This window comes from Gossypium hirsutum, chromosome A05 (genome assembly GCF_007990345.1).
Source record: "Gossypium hirsutum isolate 1008001.06 chromosome A05, Gossypium_hirsutum_v2.1, whole genome shotgun sequence".
Classification (NCBI taxonomy): domain Eukaryota; kingdom Viridiplantae; phylum Streptophyta; class Magnoliopsida; order Malvales; family Malvaceae; genus Gossypium; species Gossypium hirsutum.
Window position 1 is genome coordinate 24,334,178 of NC_053428.1, and position 19,753 is coordinate 24,353,930.

The following is a 19,753-nucleotide window of genomic DNA, read 5'->3' on the forward strand; positions in this document are numbered from 1 at the left end:
TTGAAAACATTGACTTGTTTACAATTTACATTCTACGAAACAGAGCAAAATCGTCTGCTTAATCTTTACACACTGCCGATCTTCCCTTTTTCCACCAACCCTAACTAACATCAAAATCACATATACCACATCACACATTACAAATTACTCTAAATTAATCCCTGCCTCAGTTGACCCACAATTTAGAGGGCTGACGCTTTTAACCACGTTCGTTGAGGTATCTTTCGGCAATACTTGCATGAACGGCAGCACCCATAGGAAGAACATCTTCGTCGATCATAAAATACGGCGAGTGACCCGTGTGTATCGACCCCAACGTCTCGTTCCTTACGCCGATGTAGTAGAAAGCCGCCGGAACGATCTCGGTATAAAACGAGAAGTCCTCCGCGCCCATCATCGGCGGAACCACCCTGAAATTTGTTGGTCCTAGCAAATCAGTGGCCACTTTTTTCACATGTTCATACATATGATCGTCATTCACTGTTGGAGGATAGATTGTTGAGTCCTTTTCGAAGAAATCCACCGTCGCGGAGCATCGGAAAACACTGGCCTGCTCCACCACAACCTCTTGGATTCTTTGAAGAAGGTTGTAAAAGCTGGCATTGGAAAAAGCCCTGAAAGTGCCTCCGATAACAACAGTGTCAGGGATCATATTCAGATTATTGCCGCCGTTGAAGGAGGTGACAGACACGACCTGCATTATAATTTTAAAATCTCACTACGTTGTTCACAGGTTGAAATACTGAGGAAATTTACGGGAAAAACAAAAGATTTTCAAAGACGAAACCTGGGAGTCCAATGGGTTTGATTCTCGAGAAACGATTCCCTGTAAGCTAATTACGGCAGCTGAAGCAGCTAAGATTGGGTCAACCGAGTTGTGAGGGTCGCCGGCTAGGCCTTTTCTTCCACTGATAACGGCTCTAAAGAAGCCACAACCGGCAAGCAGTGGACCAGGCCTCGAGCCAATAATAGCCGTGGGGTGTTCGTGAGAGACATGAACTGCAAATATGGCCTCGATGTCTTCCAATGCACCGTCGCCGATCATACGTTTAGCACCGTTTCCGGCTTCCTCAGCTGGCTGAAACAGCAGTATAACAGTTCCCTGTAACACCCAAAATTTATTTATCTTTATCATTGCTTGAAGGTTAATATTGCAAATAATTATAACAAATATCAATTATAAAAGATAGTAATATCACGTTGTGATTTTAATAATATTATCAAAATTTAATCAATAAAAAATTTATGTAAGAATCCACTCTCTTACGAAAAAAAATTGAGATATCAACTCTAACTTTAAACAGTTAATATTATTCTTGAAGTGTTTATTATTAAGTTTAACCTTGACCTTTTGTCCTACACCAAAGAAAGTCCAAAAGGGTTAGGAGTCCTTAAAAGTCCACCCAAATTCTCGAAAGGTTAAAGCTAAGAACACTACCATACTAGGTATACCCAGGTAAAACATATAAGAACTTAATTGATGGTTAAATTTTCACGGGTTTACTTTACATAATTTATATTTCTAATAAAATTAATTCCTTTTTTATAAGCTTACAAGTCGTATCTACATCAATCAAAATATTCTTTAAAAAAATAAAACCCCAAATAAAACAATACCTTCCATCAAGAGTGCAAACCTAACCCCTCTCAACAATATTTTTTTCAACAAATTAGCCACGATTTAAGGGAAAATTATTCTTCTGCAACATCCACACTACTTTTTAATTTTTTTTTTAAGATTCTTACATTAAACAAATGGGAAATTAACCTTATCCCCTTCATTATTAAAAACAAAATATTTTAACACCTTTTTTTTTCATTTCTTTAAGCAAGGGATTATTCTTAATCCAAGGCTTTTCAAACAAGACACAATATTCCAAGCTAGGGCCATGCACTCATATTACAATCATTATATTTTTACATATATATGTAGGATATTGATTATATGAACCAACTAATATGGCACATATTCTACTCTTATGCAATTATATATATTTCATGTACATAAACATTTCTGCGAATATAGATTAACTATACTATTTAAGCAACAAATGTTTTAGCACTTCAATTGCTTTCCTTTTCTAAAAAAAAAAATATTAATCTAATCATTAAAATTCATAATAATTTCCATTTTTAGCTTAATTTTTATATTAATATTTTCTTCATTCTCATTTCTTTTCATCTTTTTTACCAAGTAAATGTCATCACTTCGAATGTATTATTCAATTTAATAATTTTATACGAAATTCAATATTTAAAATCTATAATTTATTTTCATTATAGTAAAAGAAAAAAGAACACATATTCGAACTCATATTATAAAAATTTAGAAATAGTATTTAGTTTGTTGAAATACTTACACAAATCCTTATTTCTCCACATTTACCAAAAAAAAAAAACCCTAGTGTATGACAACCCATGAACATGATGTGTTCATGCATGGTTTGCTCATCATCATTCGTGTTTTGAACCCAAAGAAAAAAAAAAGGAATGTGGGTCATTCTCAAGATTTAATAACATCAATAGGTTGAAATGAGAATTGGATGCTAATCATAGTATACCTATGGCTTCACTATTCCTTTTCACCTTTCCTTTTACATATATATATATGTATATATAGATATATAATTGGACAACTTTATTTAGCTGATTGTAGGGGTGTCTAACGAATTTAAAATTTCAACCACCAACTTCTGCGATATGTTTTTTCCTTATATTAAGCAAGAAATGGATTGTGTATCAGCAAAATGACAATAGGCAAGAGATGAGTGGAAGAAAAAGTAAAAAAAAAAATTGACAAATTAAGGTATAATATCAAATATAGCACCTAACAATTATATCTTTTGACAAGTTATTTTTTTAGTTAAATTTAATCATTAACCTTTTAAAAAAAGGTAAATAATTTTTTTAACAAAAATAGTGATTAAAATATTATTTTTTTAATGATATGGCCATGACAATCAACGTGGTAATCCAAGTATACTTGACACTAATATAATATTATTTACCTTACATGTCACGCTAACAAATAAATATAAAAAGTTAATACAAATTTTAAAAATTTACATGAATTACATGTAAATTATTGTGCGAGCTACAATGTTTAAAGTTTTTACACTTTAATCGGTATTTTTATTAAAAATAATTCAATTCTTTTTGAAAAATTAATGGTAAAAAAAATTAGTTAAAAATATAAGAATAATATTGAGAGTTAAATTTGACATTATGAAAGTATTTAATTAGCACGTGTGAAATTCATTCTACAAAGCGGCAGAACTGTCATTAATTGCCTGCACATGGCCCAGGTAGAGGGAGCTATGGACCAATTCCTTCACTCTCTCTGACCCAATCTTGTCCACACAAATCAAACCCTCAAAAACAATAAATTTTATGTTCAAAAAACAACTTGAAAATACAAAATTACAGATATTGAAGTTTAAATTTTATATTTGCTTATTATCATTTTTTTTAAATCACTCGAATTAAATCTGCAGCTAAAAATTAGAAGTGCATATTTCCATTGCGTTAGGGTTTAATAAAATGATTCACTTATGAAGAGATTAGTTTGGTAAAGGAGTTAATTGGATGGATAATTAAGATAAAAGATTAAGAGTGGGTTTAGATGGACGATTGGATACGGTGTAGTGTATTTAATTTACTTTTTATCTCACGTTATATTATCGTTACAGTATCTAATCTTACCGTAATAGTTATTTTTGTACTAATAGTAGATAAATACCATCTATTCAAACTCACTCTAAAAGATAAATTTGTAGGGTAATAGAAGGAAAGGACAAACCTTCAAATGGTGTTCTCGGTTCTTCAATATTTTAGCAGCACCAACGAGCATTGCGACATGTGCATCGTGCCCACAAGCATGCATTTTCCCTGCAACTTTGCTCTTATGCTCCCATTCTACACCTTCCTAAAGTAAAAATCACCCAACCATAAGGTGAAAGATTACATACTCTATGCAACCTTTTAATATAAAGAATTAGAAATTTAATTTAATTGTAGTTCGAAAATTTATATCAAGTTGAATTTATTCTAAGATCTTTTATCGTTATGTCAGGATAATCTTTATTTTAAAGTACTATCTAGAAGTACATCTTGTCTGACTACATTCTTTGTCCTTGGTCTATCCATAATACAAACAAATTTGAATGTACTGAATCTTAAATTAAATCCATGTCTGACATACTAATCTCCCACATGAACAAAGTAAAAGAAAATGATAGTTGAAAATTTTTCATTTCTTCCCTTAATAAAAACCCTAATTTTCTTCTCTTAATTCCAAAACATTTCTAGTCCATTAAATTCCCTTTGATGCGTTGTTTGATTCCGTATTTGCAATATAAATCAAAGCCCTCAATGTTTGTCATCGTTAAAAATCCAAAACATTGTCAACAAAATGAAACCTAATGTTCATGAACCACCTAACCCATTTTTCGTCTTACCTTACCAACTACCTAGTACCTTAACACATGTGTACATATGTATATGTATATATACACGTACGTAGTTATTTAGTAAATATACGTATATGTATACATATATAGTGGCAAAAGAGTGAATGAAAAAAAAGGGGAACCAAAGAGGGAAAAAAAGAAGCAGCTAGACCTGTATGGGCAGAGCATCCATGTCAGCTCGGATGGCTACAAAGGGCGGGCTACCGGTTCCAATCCAAGCCCGAATACCCGTTTTAGCCAAAGGGTATCTATATTCAATTTCCATACGATCCAACTCAGTTCGAATCAGCTTACTGGTTTCGTATTCTTCAAAAGCAAGCTCAGGGTTCTCGTGTATCTTCCTCCTCAACCCTTTAATCCACTCCACGTTCTCGGGTTTCCGGGCCAGGCTCAAAACCGCTTCGGAGCAGGCCACGCTCCATACCTTGCAGCTGGATGAGGAACCAAGTGAACCGGACGGCGACGTATAGTTCTTACCGGAGTTTAAAGGAGCCTTTGGGTTGACGGAAGCTATGGCGTCGAATAAAGTGGAATATTCATTATTATCCGAAGAAGAAGAAGTTATGGAGTAAACAAAAAGGAGAAAATTATTTAAAAAAAAGGGCGTGAAGATTAAGCTTAAAACTAAAACATACAGGTATAGAGAATTCATGTTTGGAGAGCAAGAAAATAAAGGAATTATGAGAGTAAAAATGAAACGCAAGAGGAAGAGTTCTTTTTTTTGCTTTTAAGAAAATGAAGAAGAGAGAAATTTAAAGCACGTGGTGACAAGGACAGGGAATTCGTCACGTGGGAGAATATGAATGCAAAATATAAATAAACACATCAATAGAGCTATTGTGGGTCCCACCATCTTGGATGAGATGGATAAACACACTGCCTGAATTTCATTTCCCCGTATACCCAATATCTTTCATTCTATTCCATTAGTGATAATGTTCAGTTACAACCTTCCTACATAAATATTTTTAAATTCTTTTATTTGTGAAACCTATTTACAGATAAAACAAAAGTTCATATTTTTAGCCAATTTAATTTAGCTGGTAGATTGGTCCAACCAATAAATATTAGTTTAATAGTAAAATTGAAGTACATGCTTAAATATTATTTATGTAGTGAAGACGTCAAAAAAAAATTTAAGGGAAGTTAAATTAAAGTTGTATATTTTTATAACAGTAAAAGTAAAAATTTTTATTTCTTAATTTTATTATATATTAATTTATTTTTTTTAAATTATAAAGAAATTAAAAGTGAAAATTTTTATTTTAAGGAGATTGAAATCGCTTAGATTTTAGATTTCCAATCTATATTTTATTTTAGTTTAATTTAAATATTTTTTTAGTAATTTAATTTAATATTAATTGTTTAGCAAAAAGAATAATGATTAAATGTTTTGAAAAAAAGTATGTTTTAAGAATTTTAAAATGGGTAATCTTTGAAAAGAACTTGGGTGGTTTCATTATTGTTCCTTTCTTTATTGTTTAATCTCATTTAATTTGAAAAGAAACAAGTGGTTGCTTTCTTTATCCTTTGGGTTGTTTATTTTTAACTTTGGTGTGACACATAACCAGCATTAGGTATTTCACTAATTTATTTATATATTTTGGATATGTTATGTTTGATCATTTAGAAATTTAATAAGATAGATTGAGCTCCAGTTCGATTGGTATGTGTATTATTATTAATACACGAGAATGTGAATTCGAATGTTCTAAATCACATTATCTTTCTATTTATAGGTTAGAGAGAGATTATAGGTAGTTTTAGACATTATGCTAAAAAAAATTTATATATAATCTGAATCTATAACGAAACATTTTGTTAATGCCTCGCCTATTATATTTTAAAATTTTTATTAAATTATGTAAAAAAAAAGAAGAAGCATGTATTGTCTAATGCATCTTTATAAAATTTTTAATATCTCTTCAATTAAATGATTCAATTATCAAGTTACGTTAATAAGCATTTAAAAAATATATATTTAACAATTGAACTATAGATAGATTGGTTCATAATTTTTTATTAATATTAGATTTAATTTCTAAATTTTTATTATTTTTTAATTTGTGATTTTAATTATTTTATTTAAATATTTCATATAAAAATAGTAAAAGAACCAAAAATATTATTATGATCATTTTAATTTCTTTAAAAAATTAAATAATTTCTTTGATCAAATTATTGGGAAATTGACTTGTAACACTAAACATTCATTATAATATATAGAAATAGATGCTTGAATAAAAAATTTGCACGCTTAAATATAGCTAAGCCCATAATCTTTTGGAATCAATAATAATATGAGGCATTAACTTAATTAAAATCAATAATAATAATTATTAGTATCATGTATTTAATAAGACAAGAACAGCTTATATTTAAAATGTAACAAGTAAACAGACCTTAGCTCACGGATTCCTATAGCAATTTTAATACTTGACATTAAATTCATTGATGAGAATAGACCCGTAAGTCCTTACTCCTTTCTAGATACAATTTTTAAATATTGGATCTTTCGTTATTTAAATTGTGTATCTCCGTCACTTGTAGTTATTTATCATTCAATGAATGACTGAAAAATGATTCACGGATTCAATTATAATCTTTCTTACTTTCGAGATAAGCAAAGCATGCAAGAATCTTAATGGTTAGTATAACACCCCTATACCCAGTTCGACCCAAGGAACCTGATATAAGAATATTATATTTAGTGCTAAAGTGATTTTGACTAATCACTAATATATTTGAACATTAAAAAAAATGATAAATTTTTATAATTTATATTTTAGTCCCTATTACTTGGAACATACTTCATCTTCCTAATTTCATGTCATTCTATTCAAAATATTGAAACATACCCTCTTGGTACTTGGAGATGTGATGAGATGAATGCTCACAACCTCGATTACAACTCTTCAAAATCACTGTACTTAATCTGCGCATAGAAAACAAACCGTACGCTGAGTAAAAACTTAGTGGTATTTCTATAATCCGAATATTTAAAATAAAACAATATAATATAATAATAGGCACAATTAAATTTATAAGGACATATTAATGTCTAGTATCATATCATAACTATTATTTTTCATTTATTAAACAATATCCTATTTCACACAGTTGCTATCTAAATGATTATTCACATATCAACCATATTTATTCGTACAATGGCATCAGTCATGCAGTACTCAATTCATGAATACATCATTTCATACCATACTAAATTTATGAGTATATAACTCATATATTCCATATATTGTCAACATATTTCACATTCTATTTTCAATTCACTATATCACTTCCATTTCTCATATCATTTCATTTCAATATCAATTGTAAGATAATAATTTTCAATATTTATATATATAAACACACATAACAAAAATCATTCAACAAATAATCAATTTCATAACACTCATTCATAACACTTTCAATTCTCATCTCCTACTATTTCAATCTCATAATTGATATTCAAATAACTTTTCTCAATAGGATTCACATATCATTTCACCATATCAATAACCATTTCATGAACCCATTGGTTCATACATTTCAATTTCATAACTCAATTCAATATCTCAATCCAATTCATGTTCAAAATCATCCAATATTATTCATATTGCCAATTTATTTATTTACCCCTATTAACAAGACTCGGACTTAGACGGATAAACGGATCCAACCAAAACACACCAGTTTGGCACCCAGTGCCTCATCGGATATGTAATGACCCGAATTTTTACAGTTATCGAAAAAGTGTATTTTCGGGCCTCCATTTCTGAAAAATAGATTCGTAAATATTTATTAAAAATATTTACGAAGTTAATTGAGTGGTTAATTAGAGTTTAATTAAGTGAATTTAGTTTAATTAAGGATAATTGGATAAAAGGATTAAATTGAATATATTGTGAAAGTTTGATTATAGAATAAATAAAATTAAAGGGGCTAAATAAGCAAATAAGCCAAAATGAGTGCCAAATGTGTGACAAAAATAAAATAAAAGTGTAATAAATATTATACATACATTTGTAATACCTGTATCTAATATTAAATAGATATTTATTATTTATAAAATATATTTATTAATTAAATAATTATATTATATGATTTTTTTTGTGATGAATAAATAAAAGAATGACAAATGTATGGTGATTCATGGATACATATGTATTAATAATATACATATGTATAAAAGTATTATTTATTAGATAAATATATCATTAGATTATACATACATATATATATATAACATAAGTAAAAAGAAAAAGAAAAAGGAATTAAATAAAAGAAAGAAAGAAATAGAATAAGGAACGAAACAGAGAAGGAAGGAAGAGAAGAAAGGAAAGAAAGGAAAGAAAAGAAAAAGGAAAAATTAAAAGTTTGAAGCTTGGAAGTTTAATAGCTAGTATTGTGCCGGAAAATCTCGGCTAGGTAAGGAAAAGACAAAGTCGACGAGGGATAACTCGAAAATTACGGTTTGTATTTCTATAATCCGAAATTAGTTATTAATTATTATATTTGTATTTAAAGTATATGGCAAATTTTAAGATAAAAATTATTGTGTTTTATGATTGAAATGGATTAATTGGTATATGTTAAATTTATTGAATTTATATAAATATATATATTTGATATGGTATTGAATATGAATGTATGTTATATTGAAAAATATATTAATTTGAGAAAATGATGAAATTGATATGAAAATATATGATTATTGTGAAATTTGAACATTTGTTAATGTAAAATGAATTGAAATATATTGAATTGAAAATATATATGATTGACTGAAATATGTACTGACTAAAAGGGAAAGTTTACCGTAAACTCTATTAACAGTATCAGGCTAGTCGGATATAGTTGGCATGCCATAGGATTGGAAGTGTTCAGGGATATTCCGACTGTGTGTCGATGAGACACTATTTGTGTCGACTATTGTTACTGTTCCAGATTCGTTCCGAAGAGACTGCTACTGTTACTGTTCTGGATTTGTTCCGATGAGGTACTTTGTGTACCGCAACTGTTACTGTTACCGTTACTGACACAGTATAATCCGGCTCCGGCCTATGAAGCAGTGTGTACTATCCCCAGTGTGTGGGTTGGATCCGTGTATCCATCCAGGTCCGAGTCATGTTAATAGGGGTAAATAAAAGTATTAAAGACTGACTGCTACTGAATAATTAACTGTTACGAATAAATGATTATTATTGAATGATTGATTATTACTGATGACTGACTGATACTGAACAATAAAGATCAATCGAGCGTTACTAGAGAATAGTGACTGTTATTGAAGTGAAATAGTACAGAATATTGAATAAAAGGTGAACAATATTGTTATTCAAGTGAATTGTAAATAAATGTTGAAAACTGATTATCAAAGAATAATTGATTATTACTGAATGATGATGATAAACTGTTGATATTGAAAAATATTGACTGATATAGAGATTGGAATAAAACAGATTGCTGATTGAAAAGTAAATAGTTGATTATTACTTAATGATATTGAACAATTAAACTATTGTGTTTATTATATGATTTTTAAGTAAATGTTATATTATTAAGTGTTTGGATTATAAAATACTACTGAGTTCATACTCATCGTACTGTTTGTTTCCGCAGGTTAGGTTAAAGATAGACTGTCGAATCAGCATCCTAGGCCGATCCCAAACTCAATAAAGTAAAACATGTTAATTGTTGACAATGGCATGTACCTAGGATGTCTTAGGTGTATTATATTAGATTGTGATTGTAATAGTGAAATAAGTAAATTAATAATTGATAATGATACATGATAAGTGTTTAAAGTTAAATATTGGATAATATATAAAATGTGTTTGAATTGGTTTAGTATTGGTATTTGTATTGGTTGTGGTTTGAAATTTGCTGGGTTGGCTAGTAAAAGTGTGAAAGGCTCATTATTGAGTCCACACGACCTGGCACACGGGCGTGTGACCAGACCGTGTGAGACACACGGCTTGTACACGGGTATGTTGTTAGGCTGTGTGTCCCCTGCACCTAAGATGCTACAAAACAGATTGCCACATGGGCTTAGCACACGGGCGTGTGTCTTGGCCGTGTGAAATCAATTTATTCGTAAGCTACAAGTCAGAGAGCTCCACGGGTAAAGGATACGGGCGTGTCTCCTAGGCCACACGGGCGTGCAGTACTGTTCATAAAGAAGAAATTTTGAAATATTAAGAAAAATTCGTAGTGATTCTAAATTAGTCCCGAATTAATTTTATTGTTCATAATGGACCGCGAGGGCCCATTAAAGGGACGACATCTTAAAATTATGATGAGTGTGAACATTTATTTTTAATTAATGTCTGTATTGTACTGTACTGACTGGTAATGTCTCGTAACCTTATTCCGGCAATGTTATAGGGTTAGAGGACGTTACAGGATAATTCGAAGTAATAGATTGACACCCAGTGTCTCATCGGCCAAGCCGAAGTAAGTTGGTACCCAGTACCTCATCGAATTTATCCGAAGTAATAATTTGACACCTAGTGTCTCATCGACTCGTGGTCGAAGTATCCCTGAACTGTTCCAATCCTATGTCATGCCAACTATATCCGAATCAGCCCGATACAATTAATAGGGTTTTCGATTCACTTTTCAGACACAACCAATATTCAGTATTCCATTGTCGCAAAATTCATATTTCAATACCAATCAATAATTTTATCAATCACAAATTCATATAATCTCAATTCAATATCAAGATAATAATAAACAACACTCACCTTAATTACTTACCATACACATTAATTTAAAATACAACAAATAAAAATTTCTAAATTCGGATTATAGAAATACAAACAGTAATTCTCGAGCTACTCCTTGTTAATCTTGTCTTTTCCTTTCTTAGCCAAGGTCTCCGGCACAACGTTAGCTACGGAAATTAAAACAATTTAAAATCATGAATACACATAATTTCACATTGAATATTTAAATTTTTATTCAACTTTTGCTCACATTTCAATTTAATCCTTAATCAAAACTAACTATTATTTTATTTAAAACTAATTTCATATTTTCATTCAACTCCCACTTTAGACTAATTTCAACCTTCAAATTTCACCATAAACCCTAATTTCAAAATTCTCTCAATTTAGTCCCTATTACTCAAAACTTATGATTTATTTTACAATTCAATCCTTTTTTCACTTCTAACTTGAAATTATATCAATTTAACCCCTAATACTTAAATTTATTCAACATGAACAACTTCTAAAATTTCAATATAAATCAAGTAGTATTTTATTCTAGGATTCTAAAAACATAAAAAATTTAAGAAAATAGACTAAATTGACTTACCACTTTGAGTTTGAAACTTAAAACCCTAAATTTTCTCCTTTCTTTTTCTTTCTTTCTTTTTATTCTTTCTTTCCCCTGTTTCGTTCCCCAATTCTGTTCTTTCTTTTTCTTTTATGTTTTGTTTTTATTGTTATTATAATATAATATAATACATGTATATTTTACTTATAATAAGAAATACATGTATTATTATATACATATAATTATTATTTTTACACATGTATTTTATCATTACTATACATTTGTCATAATTTGGTTTAATTACTTATTTATTTTATACTTTAATTATAATATAATATAATATAATAATATTTTCTTAAATAATAAGTAAGTATATATAATTATTACAAGTATATGTATAATATTGTTACACATGTAATTTACTATTACCATACAATTGTTAATTTTATGGTTTATTTCTTAATTAGTCCCTTTACTTTTCTCCATTCTATTATTAAGCTTTCACACTTTATTCAACTTAATCCTTATACCTAATTAACCTTAATTTAAACAAATTCACCTAACCAAAACCTAATTAACTACACTACTAATCATTGTAAATAATTTTAATAAGTATTTACGAATTCGTTTTCTAAAAACGGAGATCCAAAAATACACTTTCCGATACTATCGGGTCGTTACAGTTAGTGACCATTTGAATGGATAGCCAAATAAATTTGCTCATTTTTTGGGAGCCAATATGATTTAATTATTTTGGTTAAAATATGCTATTAGCCTGTATATTATTATAGAATTTGAGATTTAATCTGTATACTTAAAAAGTTAAAATCAAGTATTTTTACTTTTCTAATTTAAAATTTCTAGTCTAATCATCATTGACGTTGGTAATTTTCGTCGATTTTTGTCAACTTAATATGCTTATTTTCTGTTAATTATATATTAAATCATATGACGACAGCCTAATTATCATGCCAAATTGGTAAATTTTAATAGGAAATATTAATAATGATAATTATTGGACTGAAAATTTTAAATTAAAAAAGCAAAATGCCTTAAATTTTAATTATTTAAGTACAAAAACTAAAACTATGTTGTTGTTTTTTGTCAAAGCATAGAAACTTAACAACATAAATAAATTTAGACAATTGACGTGGAAAATTAAAATTACTGCTAAATTGAGTATGATATAGGAATCATAATTAAATATTAAAAAATGTGTTAAAAACTGAAATAAAATAATATATTTTTAGATAAATTAATAAATCTCATATTAACAAGATCTAAATTAAATTAAATTTGGAAGAGTCTGATATATATTTTTCATTTTAACCAAAGAAATGGATAGAAACAAGATTTCATGAGATAACGTCAATCACTAATTAACATATTAAGATTGATTTATATATTTTTTAGGGTTAAATTACTATTTGAAGTTAGTGGCAATTTTTTCATATTAAGGTCTGAATATTTTTATGTTTAAATTAGTTCTGAACTTGATAATTATTTTCACATTAAAATTTAAACTTGATAATTTTTCTCATATTGATGTTTGAATTTGACAATTATTCTTAGATTAAAGCTTAAATTTTAAAATTTTCAAAGACTAAAATAAAAAAAAATTGAAATCTCAATATAAAAATATTTATCAAGTTCAAAACTTAACTTTGACAAAAAAAAATCATACTCTAATATAAAAAAATATCTAATTCAAGTCTGAACCTACTTTTTTTTCAGTGTTTTCCAATCGATCTTGGCCTACATCTAACCAAATAGGATTCATGTTTGTCTACTTTTATTTCCAATATGAAATTAATCAAATCAGTGGTTTAATGTTAGAATCAATTTCAGTCAAGTATTTGGGCTCCATTGTTTACCTGATTGTGTGGCTCACAATGAGTTTTGAGGTGAATTCAATTTTGAGTTATCCTTTGATGGCAAATTCTTAATTGTCAATTTTAAGCCTATCACAAATAATTTGTTTTCATTTTATGTGAATTTAGTCTTTGCAATTTTTTTTTTGAGAAATTATTTTATGGACCTTTTTCATCATATCATTCATGATCCTGTCTAATTAAAAGAAGATATATTATTTTTATTTAGAAATTTATTCTAAATGTATATATGATGTATCTTCCTTTAATTGGACGGAATCATAGATAATATAATGAAAAGAGTTCATAAAATAATTTTTCTTCGCCTTCGTATCATTGATGATTATATAGATAGAAATAGGAATTTCATTGAAACAATAGTAAAATATAAAACTTAGTAGGTTAACAAATTAGATTCACAATACAATTCATTATACAATGATAGTTAAGTAATATAAATAGGAAGAGATATCATAGAAAAAAAAACCAATATAGAAATGGGATTTGAGAACCCCCTATTTCCATCGTTTTAAACTAGCAGCAAGGATCTCTAAACTGGTAGTACTAGAAATTTACCAAAGATGAACCGCCATGGACAACCGCTAACAATAGTATTTTAACTCCGCCATCGTCAAACTGCACTAATAATGAATTCATGTGAACGACGACAATGCTAGAGGCTCTTAGCTAAAAGGCTCTTCGGCATCGGTGATGCGTAGAACTAGTCCTTAAAGACAATCAATAGATGTAAGATAAATCTAATACCCTCTAAAACTTTCCAAGTTAAAAAGAAATATTTAAAAACTATAACTATAACTATAACTATAACTACTAACATCGATACTACTTTTAAATGAAATAGAGTGGATTATTAATACTGTCACCACTTTCCAAGAAATAAGAATGTATATTATTTATACATATGCTTTCGTCTCGTAGCACCAAGTAGAACTTGTCTGCCAAAAAAAAAAATCACTTCGAAAGCGATTAAAAAGTTAAGAGAAAAAGAAGGACCCAAAAAAGATAGAAAGTAACATTAATCAAATGTACTAAATTTTTTTATTGATGTTTTTTTTATATTCTCCATGTCTGTTTTATGATTTATGTTCAACGTCTGTGATTACTTTTTCCAACAATATCGTCTCCAATGTTTAAACCTACGTTCTCTTATTGGAAGAGCAATATGTCTTACTATTACACTCAACACTTATTGATTATTATTCTCGTTATCTGTAGTAAACTCTTTCACCTCTAGAACTATAAGAGAGCCCACAACATTTTTTAGGTGAATGGTATCGAACTCCACACCTAGTAAAATATATTTATTAGGGTTAAATTTATTATAAATGATGAAAATTGAAAATGTATCAAATTTAACAACATCAAGTGTTGAGCCCCATATGACATTTTATTAGGGTTAGGTTAAGATATTAATTAAAGAGGAAATCAACAATTACTATTGTCAAGGTTCTTTTGTATTTATTTAACTCCCATTGGATAATAATTAATTGCATGTAACTCAGAACCCACGAGTGATAATATACTTGTATAATATATTACCATTAGATACGTATACATTAATTTGATTTACTTTCAACTCGATATATGTGGATGTCTATATTAGTTAATCATTATATAACAGTTACTTTGATTTCATTGGGACGATAAAAGCTTTGTGACTGTAAATTTAACAATAAAATTCCACACTTATAAATATTAAAATAGTCTTCTAAAATTATTTTTGAGAAATAAGTTTTTTGAAGAAATAATTAAGAAGTTTACCATATTGAAGTAAAAAAACTCACATATATTCTAATAATTTCTTTTGATATAACCTTATGGTTTAAATAATTTAATTAAAATTAAAATACACTTTAAATTTTTTTTAAATGTATAATATAGATATATATTTAAAATTACATTCTGCAATTATACTGAAAATTACTATCAAAAATAGAAAAAAAAATTCTAATGTAATAAATTCAAATTAAATCCGCATATAAAGGAATTTAAATGGGTTAATGTCCAAATTTGCCACTTTACATGAATTATTATATTCTACTTTGAATGATATTTACTACTGAAAATTTACAACTATACGTTGATTTGTATTGAGTTTTTTCACTTTACTTATGTTTGATTAAATTTTGTAATTAATATTTTATTTTTATTTAATTTTCTATATTATTTTAATTAATTAAATTAAATTGAGACAATATTTAATAAAAAACTATTTTTAATATTTTATTTTTTTTAGTGAAATATAAGAGGCCTGAACAGTAATATGACTAATGTGACTCAAATTCAGACCACACCTGAGATAGTGAACACGCTAGCTATCAGGCCAACACACATTATTCTAATATTTTATGAGTTAACAATAATAAGTTAATCAAAATATTGTTATATATATGTAATAATTTTTTTGAATAATTTCACTATAAATTTTGATCATATTTATTTTTTTATACAATACCAAAAATTATTCATAATTCTTCCTTAATCTATAATAAAAAAATAATACGTTTCAACATACTAAAATCTATGTTATTTTATATTAACAATATCTCAATAGATATATATTATATAAAGCAAAAATGATGTAATCAATAAATGACGGCAGAGACGTGTTAAAACCGCTTTCAACAGTAGCACATCATTCTACCGAAAGCAGTATCACTTCAATTTCAGCTTGAATTTAGAACAAATGAATGGCCAAGAATTTTGATTAGACCTTAAATTTTGGATAAGATCATATAATTTTTTCCCCTTTTCCACCCTTTTCTAGGATTTTTGATCCATTCATTTTCTATTTTATTCTTGGAAACTAAACTGAACGTAGAAAGAGCTTTTCTTTGTTCTTTGGCGAAATTCATTGACGTAAACACCATATGGGTTCCGAGGATAAGTCTGTCTGACTTTTATACTATCAATTCAATAAATTATTTAATTAAATTTATATAAAATATGTTGATTAATTCTTAATATCAATATTATTATCTGTTATTTAAGAGTCGGGGAGAAATTATAATCTTTAAAGCATTTGATTGTATCTGGGTGTATTTAATAATTTTAAAAATTAAAGTTATATTTGATAAATTGAAAAAATAAATATTTAAAAAATATCTGTTGAAAAAGTAAATATTGAGAGTGTTGAATTTAAGCTATAAAGTTTGTTTCATGTATTACTTAAAATTAAATATTGAGTGTAATTAAATTGTTTAGTGACGGACAATATAATCTTAAATGGATTAGAATAAAAAAATAATAATTAAATTTTATTTTTTATTAAGTGATAAGTAGTTTCTTATCTACTAATCATTTTTCGCACTTTTTTTTGTTGAAAAAAATTTATCTATTAGTCTTCATTGTGGGCTATCAAACTTGTTCAGAAAAAATAAGTTACTGAAAAATATTAATTTTCAGATGATTGATTTATTTTCAACACTATCAAACAAGGCTAAGTGTTGAAAAATTAAGTATTAAATTTTTAGTATTGAAATTTATAAGTAATATTGAATTTATATTTTAAAACTATTTGGTATATTAGTAAAAATAAAGTACGAAATATAACTATTTTGTTTGATAGTAATAAATCCTGAATTTTGAAAATTCATTATGTTATTTTGAGGGTATTTATGTTATTTTACATTTTCATAAATCTAAAAAAATGCATAGCATTAATGAAAATCGTGAGATTAGAACCCAATCTAATGTAATCTTCACTCTTACAATTTTACCATTTTAACTAAAATTATATTTAACTTTTATTCTTTTTAAATAAAACTGTTATATATATATATATTTCATTCATATCATATGCATGCCTTAATCTAATTATGTATAATGTATTTAATTGCATTGATGTCATGAATTAGCTCGACATCAACTTAATTAAGAAAATTATTTAATTTTTTTAATAAAATAATGAATATTTAAGTAAAACAACTAAAAATGAAATGTCTTACTACTAAACTTGAATCTAAATAAAGTTTATTCCTAAATACTTTACTACCCAATCCAAGACTATAAGTAAACCATCTATTCCCAATATTTACAGATTAAACCAATCAAACTAATGTCCCACCCTTACTAGAAAGGTAATTAGTTATAAATACAGGTTAGCAAAACTCGATTCAATTCAAAAAAATTAATTTTTTTTTAAATTTCGAGTTAATCAAATCAACTCGAATAACTCAATTTGAGTTTCGGGTTTGAGTCGAGTTGAATTTCACAATTCGAATAACAGATTAGTATGAATACTCTTTTGATTCTTGTCAACTTTGAAAATAAGTAAATTTTATCTCAACAAAAATTAAAAAAAATCAAAATTTATATTTAAAAAAGTAAATTTTTTAAAAATTTTAAAATTTTAAAATTTTTCTAAAATAATAATTTTGGAGACCTAATTAATGATCCAAATTATCATACTCAAGTATCTCATTTTTTTTTATTATTTTGCTTTGAATTTTTTTAAAATATATATGGTTTTAAATTAATGTGCTCTAACATGGAATTAGTTATATTGTGACAATATCTTTATTTGACATGTTTGTCCTTTTTTTTAATTTAACTCGAAGAATTTCACTTGATTCGACTCGACTCGATTCAAAAAAATTTTTAAATTAAGTTAGGATGATAAAATAGGACTCGTAAATTCGAAATTTTTTTACTCGATTCGATTGAACAGTCACCCCTAATTATAAATAATTATGAGAAAAAAAATTATTAGACTAGAACTTGAATCTTCTGTGCATATAAATATATCATACATGATTTTTTCTCTAATAATTTAATTAACACATCCATATGTTATAAGATTATAAATAATTTGTTCAGAATTAGAGGTGTTCATAGGTCAAGTCGGGTTCTAATAAAATTTTAATTAAGCTGGGCACGGATAAAAATGTTAAAACCCGAGCTCAGTCCAGTCTGCTGTGTCAAAATTTTTATATTATTTTTTATAAAAAATTGAAAAAAATAATACATCAAAAACACTAAAAACATTAAAATAAATATTTCCCAACAAATTGAAAATAAATTAAAAAAATACTCTTTATACTTTGAAATAACAATAAAATAGTAAATAATAATAACAAAATAATAGTAATATAATAGTAAAATGACAATAAAACAGTGACAAAATAGTTGAAAAGCAGCAGCAAAACAATAATTTTTTTTTTTACAAATTCAGGCCAAAAAAATCATACAAAAAAACCTAACTTGTTTTCTAAACCAGCCTTATGTTTTCTCAAACTCGTTTTATTAAAAAAAATGCAATACTTATAGGTTGAACAGAATAATAAATTTAAAATGTCATATTATATTTTGATATAATATTATATCATTTTAATATGAAAATCTTGTAATTTTTAATATATTATTTTAAAACAAAAATCTTTTTAATATTTTATAATAATTTTATTAAATTAATTTTTTATAATTAAATTATTGTTTTATAATATAAAGGTAAATTTATTTATTTTTGTTTATTCCTTAACATATTCAAATAAATCAAAGAATGTATTATATTGTTATTCCCTTATTACATTCCAACCAACCAACCAACCAAACTACATCATGACTATTAAATGTCTAATTCAATCCTACATAATATTGTTCTATTCAACCTGTATTGTATCAAAGCGAATCAAACATATTGGTGCATTATAAATAGAGGTTTGGGTTAGAGTTTGATGACTTAATATTCATTTCAACCAATTCCGAGTAAAAAATATTTTTTTTCTTTCTTAGGTGTTTTAAATCATTATTAATATAATTAATTTGAAACGTCTTGTCTTTATAATTATAGATCCAACCAAAATTTTATATAACATATTTGTCTAAAAAGGTTTGAACCGCTCTTGAGGTGTAAACAAAGAACTTAACCACTACTCTCTCTTTTTTTTTTCTTTTTTTTTATGTTAATTTATTACTTGTTAGATAGTCTTAAATATATTATTGTTGTAGTTTGAAAACCATATAATTGTTTGAATAATGGGCTTATGAGGGATCACTACAGTTGCCCAGTTTGTATGATGTTGTTGTTGTACGCGAAAGCTATAATTTTGTTATATCTTTACATTCAAATACTTACTGTAAATACGGAAGCAGTGTTGGCACACC

The 19,753-nt window shown here is 27.2% G+C and overlaps 1 protein-coding gene across 1 annotated transcript; it reads right to left on the bottom strand.

Annotated features, from left to right (window-relative positions):
- On the bottom strand, nt 1-5,266 carry LOC107924252 (IAA-amino acid hydrolase ILR1-like 6). Its single transcript, XM_016854612.2, has 4 exons — nt 4,621-5,266; nt 3,800-3,925; nt 788-1,102; nt 1-694 (listed from the first exon to the last, which is right to left on the bottom strand). The coding sequence occupies exons 1-4, from the start codon at nt 5,119-5,121 to the stop codon at nt 200-202; spliced, it is 1,437 nt and encodes a 478-aa protein (XP_016710101.2). The 5' UTR covers nt 5,122-5,266; the 3' UTR covers nt 1-199.
- Nucleotides 5,267-19,753: the final 14,487 nt, after the last annotated feature.